This window comes from Sebastes fasciatus, chromosome 7 (assembly GCF_043250625.1).
Source record: "Sebastes fasciatus isolate fSebFas1 chromosome 7, fSebFas1.pri, whole genome shotgun sequence".
NCBI classification, from domain to species: Eukaryota; Metazoa; Chordata; class Actinopteri; order Perciformes; family Sebastidae; genus Sebastes; species Sebastes fasciatus.
The window spans coordinates 9,817,703-9,827,747 of NC_133801.1; the positions used below are offsets into that span (position 1 = coordinate 9,817,703).

A 10,045-nucleotide genomic window follows, 5' to 3' on the forward strand; every position below is an offset into this window, starting at 1 on the left:
TATCTCTATTCTCCTCAATCCTTGCTGTGTGTGCATGCTTAGTATTATGCGGTTGTTGCTGTATTCCATGTATTCGCCACCTCACTGAGCGTGTGATTATTTCTGCTGTGCAACGAAAGCATCCGGATGCACCTCCTTCTTATCAGATGGCCATGTTCCAAGCGGAGAGACAGGGTCTCCTGGAAATGGTGGGGGATAGTGAAGATGTTGATCCTGAAGAGGTTGTGTGATGATGCTTATAATTAATACATCTGTACGTAATATTATATATGCTTATAATAAATATATCTGTATGTAACATTATCTGTAGGTGAACTTAGTTAAGTTCAAAAGAGGGTCTGTTGGATTTATTATGTACAAAAGTGCTTACAATGACCTGCAATAACCTGACTGTTGGATTTGTTGTGAATGGAGTGATTGCGAGGAAAGGGAGGTAGCAGGTGCTGTTTTTCCTTTGCAAGGTCAAGAAGAGGAAGGAGTCAGAAGGAGATAACGAAGAAGACATGCAGCAGAAACATCACGCACCATAAGTTCATGAATATTAATATTGTGTAAACTATGAATAGGCTGGATCAGGGATAGCTCGGGGTTCAGACTTCGCGAACTGACCCATGCACTGTATGTTGTCAGGGACACGTTGATTGGATCCAGATATCTGTGAACTCTTTTATTTTACTTATGCAACATTGATTGTTCGGAATAAATTGTATTATTATGCTTTAACCCGTCTGTTTGGAAAATCTCTTTGTCACACAAGATTAACCAGCACGTAACTGGGCCTTGACCTCTCGGAGGTAGAAGGCCAGTTCCTTCACAGGTCTAGCCAGAGTGGAGGGTAGTCCAGTAGCAGTTTAGAGATTGTGATTTTTCTCTAGTATAATTAGTGATGTGTTAGTGACAGTAAGTCTCACAGACAGGAGTGTGCCTACCATTTAGCTGCCTTGTTCCTTATTCGGTTTCCCAGGTGTTCCTGCCTATCTGGTGCTGGCTGTGACGGGCCTGGCTCCAAATGAGGAGGCGTCTTTCAGTCATATAACGCTGCTCGGAGCCAACTAGGAGAGCCTCCAGCAGGTGAAGCTGAACTCCTCCTCCTCTTCATCATCATCATCCTACTCTGTGGAGGAGCTGGTGGGGCGGTTGGACTCTGTTCCCAGAGTCCCCTTCTGTGTTCGACTAACAGGCCGAGACAGCAGAGGAAACAAGCTGGAGAGGGTTTCCGCAGAGATGGTTCAGCCAGCTCACGTTCAGATACAGGTAACGCTAGAGAGAGATGAGAGACTTTATTGTCAACCATCTATATGTAATGCAGTGTTTCCCTATATAAAACATGAAAACATATAAATACAAGTAGTGTAAATAAATGTAAAGTAGTGCAATTAACAACTATAACAGCAGTTTTTGGGTCCCTCAGGATATTTAAAGGAACAGTGTGTAGAATTTCAGAGGATCTTTTAGCAGAAATGTAATATAAAATTTATAACTATGTTTTCATGAGTTTATAATCACCTGAAACTAACAATTGTTGTGTTTTCGTTAGCTTAGAATGAGCCCTTCATATCTACATAGGGAGTGGGTCCTCTTCAGGGAGTCTGCCATGTTTCTACAGTAGCCCAGAACAGACAAACCAAACACTTTCGCATTTTTACGTTACCTGAAGGCCACCGTAGTTCAGCCGTGACAAAGCCTCGGTATTTGACGCACTGGGAACGAGAACGGGCTGAACATGGCCTACTGCAATTTTCAAATCGCAGGAGCTGCAAAATGTGTGTCAAAAAATGTTTAATTTTAAATTAAATATTGTGCTGCAGACATGTCCAACAAAACACAAGCCAGCGGAGGTGGAGGAGAGAGGACACTGGGGCAGTAAGGTGGAGTTTCTCCTGGCTGTGGCGGGAAATATTGTGGGCCTGGGCAACGTGTGGAGGTTTCCTTACCTCTGCTACAAAAATGGAGGGGGTAAGCAAATATGATGCTCACTACTTGTTACCCCGAATCTGTAGCACAGATGTGCATTGTTGTATACTTTGTAAATTCAGGTGCATTCCTGGTGCCATATCTGGTATTTGTGGTGACCTGTGGCGTACCCCTGTTCCTGCTGGAGACGACTGTAGGCCAGTACACCCAGGAGGGCGGCATCACCTGCTGGAGGAAGCTATGCCCACTGGCCGAAGGTATGCTCCATCTCTAAATGACTGATTAACTCCAGGAGTAGCTGGTAGCTTCATTATTGGCTCCTTTACCGTTGTGGGAAAGTTTCTTTCTCCATTTAAAGTAGTTCAATGTTCATTGTGGTAGTCACACAAAGGGTGAATGTGTGAGGCAGTAACACACTACCCACTCAGAAACTGAATGGAGCAAACGCCATATTAAAGACACATTCTGGCGCCTGGGTTATCTCAGTTGGTAGAGCGGGCGTCCATGTATTAAGGCTTGGTCCTGACCGCGGCGGCCCGGGTTCGAATCCGGCCTGTGGCCCTTTCCGCATCCACTCTCTCTCTCCCCCCTTTCAAGACTCTATCCACTGTCCTGTCATAAAAATGGAAAATGCCCCCAAAAAAATAACTTTTAAAAAAAAAAAGACACATTCTCACCACAGGGTAAACATTGACAAACTGCATTGCCTCAGTGACCCTGATTCCAATGAATTTTTTTAATATTTAAACAAGGGCAGTAGGCTCTGTTCTCGGAGTAGGCCTCCGAGAACAGAGGTCAAGTTTTCATAATGTTTGTCTATAACAGAGAGTACCAAATGTGGCCCTGCAGGTATTGGCTATGGTGGGCAGCTGATCGTCTTCTACACCTGTATGACCTACATCATTATTCTGTCCTGGGCTCTGTTCTACCTGGTGTTCTCCTTCAGCTCACAGCTCCCCTGGGCCAGCTGCAACAACTACTGGAACACAGGTAATACTGATACTCTCACATGCATTAAGGTTGACTTGTAACAGACTACTAACATTTATGATGTAAGCCTGATGATATGATAGTAGATATCAACACGTCAGTGACTTTTACATCAATTAAAAGACCCTTCCAGTGATTTAGTTTTGCTCTTCCATAACGTTGGGGGACTTGTGAGAGACAGATTTAAAGATGAGATATCCTGACTTTTACCCCTTAAAGGTAGAGTTGGTTATGTTGAGAAACTAGCAAGAGTACGCTAGATTTAAAAAATTATCCAACCAAAAAACCGAGCCCAGCGTTTCCGACTCTTTTCCAATGAAAGTAGCTGGCAGCATAAACTGCTAACTAGCTTCAAAGTCCCTAAATCTAGAGAGAAAGTCACTGACAGTCCATCCCTTCAGGCAGGTCTCCCTCCAAAGTCACTCCCCCAAAATTATCATTATGAACGTAAACATATCATCATGAACGTAAACAAAGAACATGGGCATTGTTAGTACTCACAGCTGTCAAGCTTGTGGAACATTCTGGGGACGCGCAATGATGCTCATTTCATGCGGTCCGAATTAAGGAAAAAAATCTTTTCAACTCCACACCAATAGCTTGTAATGCAGGCTGTTTGTTAAAAATGTTAAGTCTCAAAGCGAGATAACCCTGAAGATAACCACAGAAGACATTATACATCTGCTTTGTGATTGTTAGTATCATTTACTTTCTCACTATCGTTTCAGATGACTGCGTGGACTTTTCAACGCAAAATAAAACCTCTGAATGGACCAACCAGACGAACACAACCTCTGCTGCCACAGAGTTCTGGGAGTAAGTCTGCATATAGATGAACAAACTAAGCCTCTATGGGTCTTTTAAATGTGCCAAAATGAGTCCTATTATTCCTTCTAGACGACGAGTGCTGGCTATCTCAGGGGGGATTGAGGAGATAGGCAGCATCAGGTGGGAGTTGCTGTTGTGCCTAATTACAGTGTGGATCATCTGCTACTTTTGCATCTGGAAAGGGGTCAGGTCTACAGGAAAGGTATTAAGCCCTAAAACGGTGTTAAAAAGTGTATACAGTGTATTTCTAAATGCCTTAAATTGATGTCTTTTTTTCCAGGTGGTGTATTTCACTGCTACCTTTCCCTATGCAATGTTGGTAATTCTTTTGATCCGTGGACTCTCTCTTCCTGGTGCTCTACAAGGAGTACAGTTTTATCTTCTGCCTGAACCCTCACGACTCAAAGACCCCCAGGTAGGAGCTTGATGATATACTGTAACAGTGTTGAGTTCATGGACAAATTTACTCACTGTTGCTTTGTTGGAGCAGGTTTGGTTGGAGGCTGGGACTCAGATCTTCTTCTCATACAGTTTGGGTGCGGGCACCTTAACTGTGCTCGGCAGCTACAACACCTACAACAACAACTGCTATAAGTAAGTATTAAATCAATGTGTGACTGAGATTGATGCTCTTGTAGCAGTTGTGTACTCTCTCTTTGCGTTGTGTTATTAATGATGTCCACACACCGTCACTTTTGGCTCCAACTCGCCATTTATTCTGATAATACAGAGATGATGTTAGATCTCCCACAGTCAGTCTCACAGCGGCAAAGCTTCTCAAAGATGCACGGAGACGGCACATGCAGACCGTTTACAAGTTATTTACATACAAGCTAACATTAATACAAATATAAAAATATACAACATGTACCTGATAATACAGAGATGATGTTAGATCTCCCACAGTCAGTCTCACAGCGGCAAAGCTTCTCAAAGATGCTAAAACAAAATGATATCAGTTGAAGTTGCTGTTGATTAGCCAGCTAGCTTTAACTAAGCTAGCAAAGTCACCGACAACGTGGCGTGTTCAACAAAGTACAATCAAAGAGGCAACTAATATCAACATTCAGCATTTTCTCTAGTACTTTGTAAGCTTAGCTCGACATACAATTTACAGAAACACAATTTTACCCATAAAAACAAGGCTTATGCTCTTTATATTTACGGAGCTAATTCAAAGTCAACCTACCACGGAGACGGCACATGCAGACTGTTGACGAGATGCGGGGTGCACCTGTCAAGTCTGCAGGGGCGCAGTAGAGGGCGCTAATGCTACGTACACACAACGGTCTCCATGGCAACCTCCATTATAATCAGATATCAGAGTAAATAATATATAAAATGAATAATAATAATTAAATATTAAAGTAAATAATATATAAAATGAATAATAATTAAATAATAAAGTAAATAACACAATATTGAAACAGATGACATATAATACATTCATTCAGTGTACATACATATAAACATATTAAGACAGAGTTAGTAATGGCAAGTGTAATCATTAACTCCGCTACACTCTGACATCAACTTTTCTGACAGATGCACCAGAGGACAAGGACAACATGTTAAAGAAGTCCCATTATGCTCATATTCAGGTGCATACTTGTATTTTGGTTTTCTGCTAGAACATGTTTACATGCTTTAATGTTCAAAAAACAAATTATTTTTCTCATACTGGCCTCTTTTCACCTCCTGCCCTCCCTCCCGGAAAGCCCAGTCTGCTCTGATTGGTCATCTGGCCCACTTTGTTGTGATTGGAACCAAACTCGTCGAACTCCGCTCGGGCTCCGCTCTAACTAGCTTTGTTTGAGTTGAGGTCGTGCCAAACTAGCTGCTAGGCAGGTATTATGCAAATGTCTTACTTGGTGACATCACCACGTTACAGAAGAAAAGGCAGGACTTCAATCAAGGCGTTTCAGTTAGTTTAGGAGCAGTGTTTCTGTGAGAGAGAGTAACTCCCTTTCGCGTGGGCTTTGAAAAAAACACAATAGCACAATAGTTCCTCTTTAACAACTACATGCTATGAATTCATAGAGTACGCGCATGTTTTTTGTGTTTTGCAGGGATTGTCTGTGGCTGTGTTTGCTAAACAGTGGTACCAGTGTGGTAGCTGGCTTTGCAGTCTTCTCTGTGCTGGGATTCATGGCTCATGAGCAGGGCGTTCCTATTGCAGAAGTGGCCGAGTCAGGTAAAGCAAGCCAGTGGAGGTATTCAGAAAGATGCAACCTCATCTTCCTGTACCCATATGTTACAGAGCATCACATCATTCTGGCACCGTGCTACAGCCTACAATTTTTTTTTGTTAAACTACAATTTCAATAATAAACCCTTAAGCTTAAAATGATGATATTTGACATTTTGTAACCACATGACCGTCATTATACAGCATTCTAGATCAGAAACCGCAGGACTAAACTATCTAACTGTATATAAATTAGTTAAAACTAGTAGGGCTGCCCCCTCTTAGTCGATTAATCAACTAATTGATTTGGTCTTAGTCGACTAAGATTTCTTTAGTTGATTAGTCATTTTTTATGATTTTTCCATGCTGAATGACTCATTTCCAAGAAACTTATGAGCACATCTCTGGTAAACACAATATTTAAAGTAATCTAATAATATCAAATATAATCAGTCACAGGGGACATTTTACAGCAGGACTTTTACTTGTAATTGAGTATTTTTACATTATTGTGTTGGCACTTTTACTTAAAGTAAAGCTCCTGACTACTTCTTCCAGCACTAGTCCACAATGGGTAAATATTTGCTGCCATCTTTAGGACAAGCATAGACATGACAAGCTCACTGACAGTTACTCAGCCAGTGTGTGCATGGGCTCATACAGTAACATTTGGTAAACACATTCATTGTCACTCATGTAGTTATGGTAAGCCCTAACTGTGCTCACATCTCTTCTCTTCCCTACCCAAATGTTTACAGTACAAACACAATCAGACTGGTTTCATATCAGTACAAACTACATTCCTTCAATCATCAGCAGACACTCAGATTCAAACTGATAAATCTCATATAAGGGTACATGTGTACATATCTATCAACAGACATCTATGCTATAACAATATAATACACATTATTATAAGCAAGCACTTCTAGATATAAAATATTACAATCATGTTCACTCAGTGTTTTTTCACATATTCACCCTTTTTTGTTCCACATCGGGTAATATTATTAAAGAAATAAGAGAAACTGTACATGATCACGAGAATATAGCTGCCAATCTGGCCTTTTTGTTTTCAGGGACAAAGATTCTTGCCATTACAATCTGCATCCAGTTCTCTGCAAATGTAATTTTCTTGAGACACACGTTGAGAGATCTTCAGTACGGTGTTGTGCTTCGGTGTTTCTCCTCTTCCTCCTTGGTTAAACAACAAAGGCAGATAGTAGACGGTGACGAGTCATTGTTGTGTTCCAGGTCCAGGTTTGGCGTTCATCGCTTACCCTCAGGCTGTAGCCATGATGCCTCTTCCCCAACTGTGGTCCATCTGTTTCTTTGTCATGCTCATTCTCTTGGGTCTGGACACACAAGTAAGACGAACTCTTGATGAACTCTTTGCGGAAGAACATATTCACATTTGGAAATGTGCTTATTCTGTCTTTTCTCTGTACAGTTTGTTTCCATGGAGGTTATGATGACATCCATCACAGATATGTTTCCCAAAGTAATGCGCAGGGCAGGCCGGCGGGAATGTTTCCTCCTCCTCTTCTGCCTCACATGCTTCTTCGCTCAGCTCGTCATGATCACTGAGGTCAGTATTTAGTCTTATACTGTATGTACATTTATTAGTTATTAATCCATTATGGCAATGTCTCGCTGCCAAAATATGACATTTTTATAACATGAATTTGTTTTATCCTTACGCTATAACAAGATGCTTTCAGCTTAAGCCATTTTAATTATTACAACATATAGTAAGTTTATATACAGTATTATGTGACAAAAGCAGCAGGAATAGGCTTCCATGCATCTGAGGTTGATGTATAAAGTAAAATGAATCAAATAAATGTCTTTGCTGTTGCCTCCAGGGAGGAATGTATGTGTTCCAGATGTTTGACTACTACGCTTGTAACGGAGGCTGCATCCTCTTCCTCTGTGTGTTTGAAACTCTGGCACTGGGATGGATATTTGGTAGGTATGCTGTTTTTAAAAGGGGCACTGTCTTCAGCAATTTCATATTGGACCTAAATAAAGGACCGATTTAAAAAGAAAGATCAAAATCAAAGCAGCAGAGGCTGAGATATCTTGACTTTTAGTCCCTCGAGTTCTACAAAGGCTGGATGGTACATTTCCCATAATGCATCAAAACCCTGATGACATCATTAGGGTTATATTCTCAGACTTGACAAAGCTCCTCGGGGCTGAGTAATATCCCAACTCGTCACATACGGCCGCTTTGTCACGTCCCGTAGTTAGGTTTAGGAGAGAACTACGTGGTTGGGCTTAAAACTACTAAGTTTGTGCAGTGAAAATGAAACTGAATGTTGTGAACTCGGGACACGAACAGCGGCCTCTTGAAAGCCATGTGTTTGTTGGACCCATCCACCACCCTGTGGGTGTCTTTTTGCTCTTAAAACTACGATGCCAAGGGGTCTGTACAAGCGTCGGTATGTGATGAGCTGGGATGAGAATGTGTTGTTTGACCTGTTCGTTTTATACTGATCATCCAACCTCATCTCCTATGAAAAGGGGCAGATCGGTTGTATGGCATCATTAAGGACATGACAGGTGTGCACGCCAACCCGTTCTTTAAAATCTGCTGGCTTTACCTCACACCGGCGATCTCACTGGTGAGTCACTTTCAATGTTGCATATAAGCAAAATGAACACAGCTTTGGTCCTCATGTACACCTGAATATGTTTTATGTCCTTTGGGTTTTTATGCTAGATTAAATTCTAATACTGAAATGTCCAGACAACTACTGAATCTCTCTCTCTATTGTTTTCTCAGGGCACTTTTATATGTTCTTTAGTTAAGTACCAACCTCTGACCTTTAATCGCTGGTATGTATACCCAGCCTGGGCGTACGTGTTGGGCTGGGTACTGGCCCTTTCCTCCATCCTGCTTGTACCGGGATGGGCGCTGTATAAACTGGGAACTGGGACTGGGAACCTCAGTCAGGTGGGACAACTGTGAAATTAATTGTGATAATTAATTCCAAGAAATGACATGGTGTTGTATAATGAATACATTGAGTATGTGCCAATAACAAGCAAAAGAGCAATGTATGTCTGTAGTTAAACAGATTTTATCACCATACCCACTCTAAAACGCTTCAAGAACCCCGGATCAAGCTTCCTATAAAATGTCCGAAAAGATTCTACAGATAAATTACATTTGACATCTACGAGTTGTAGTTTTTAGGATTATTATTATTATTATTATGAGGATGTTGTAGTGAGGGTCTTTAAAAGTGTGAAATGTTTAGGTTTATTAATCCAAATATAGAGTAAATAACATTGATTTCGGGAGTACAAACTATATTCTGAAGGATCTAACTGCCAACAGCCAACACATACTATGCAACCACCTCAAAACAACGTGATAGAGTTATTGTTTTACATATTTGCTTCAAGTTATTGGTGATTATTTCTCTCAATTTCTTAGCGTGTTCATCATCTGTGCCGACCCGACCCTGACTGCTCACTGACTCAAAAGAGAGAAACTGAGCTGCAGCACATCGGAGGGGAAGATCTGCAACAGCTCACCACCAGCTGATATGAAAAGTCAAATGATCCTGAACTCTTTGTCAACTGCAATATGTGTACAACAACTAAGACTGGGTACTAAGCGGGCGGGTTACTGATTGTGATATTACTTTCTCTGCTTCTCTTAAGTCTACCATCCAAAGGTCAAAGACAAGCAAGACATGTCTTATTTGTTTTAGCTTTATCATGCTGGTTTATCAGATTCCTATTTGAATCCAAATGTACACTAAAAACATGTATAATTTAGGGCTGCACGATTATGGCCAAAATGATAATCACCATTATTTTTTATCAATATTGAGATCACGATTATTTATCACGATAATTCATTGATTTTAGGGACAAAATATGTTTATTGCACTTTCCCATTTTAATAAAGATGTCGTGCCACATTCCTGCTAATGTAATCTTTGCATCAAAATAAGACTTAAAAAAAGGCTCTTCACCTGGATTCAGTGCATTTACAGCCACAACATTCAGGAACGTTTTTCACAGGCTGCCACTGTAGGGTGCGCATGTAGCGACATGACAGCCCATCAAAAGTGAAGCCAAAACATCTCTATCGCAAGGTGTTCCTGA

The 10,045-nt window shown here is 41.1% G+C and overlaps 1 protein-coding gene across 1 annotated transcript; it reads left to right on the forward strand.

Moving 5' to 3' along the window:
- The first annotated feature begins 1,124 nt into the window (after positions 1-1,124).
- LOC141771324 (sodium- and chloride-dependent GABA transporter 2-like) lies at positions 1,125-9,860 on the forward strand. Its single transcript, XM_074641453.1, has 15 exons — positions 1,125-1,254; positions 1,809-1,956; positions 2,037-2,171; positions 2,764-2,904; positions 3,633-3,720; positions 3,802-3,934; positions 4,013-4,147; positions 4,223-4,326; positions 5,802-5,926; positions 7,175-7,287; positions 7,371-7,508; positions 7,786-7,888; positions 8,447-8,547; positions 8,709-8,879; positions 9,366-9,860. The coding sequence occupies exons 1-15, from the start codon at positions 1,225-1,227 to the stop codon at positions 9,474-9,476; spliced, it is 1,776 nt and encodes a 591-aa protein (XP_074497554.1). The 5' UTR covers positions 1,125-1,224; the 3' UTR covers positions 9,477-9,860.
- Positions 9,861-10,045: the final 185 nt, after the last annotated feature.

Excerpts from the sequence above, each read along its gene's own strand:
- LOC141771324 (XM_074641453.1), top strand. The coding sequence starts at position 1,225 with ATGGTTCAGCCAGCTCACGTTCAGATACAG. Across the intron at positions 1,957-2,036 it reads CTGCTACAAAAATGGAGGGG|GTGCATTCCTGGTGCCATAT; the intron begins GTAAGCAAATAT and ends TTGTAAATTCAG. Across the intron at positions 5,927-7,174 it reads TGCAGAAGTGGCCGAGTCAG|GTCCAGGTTTGGCGTTCATC; the intron begins GTAAAGCAAGCC and ends GTTGTGTTCCAG.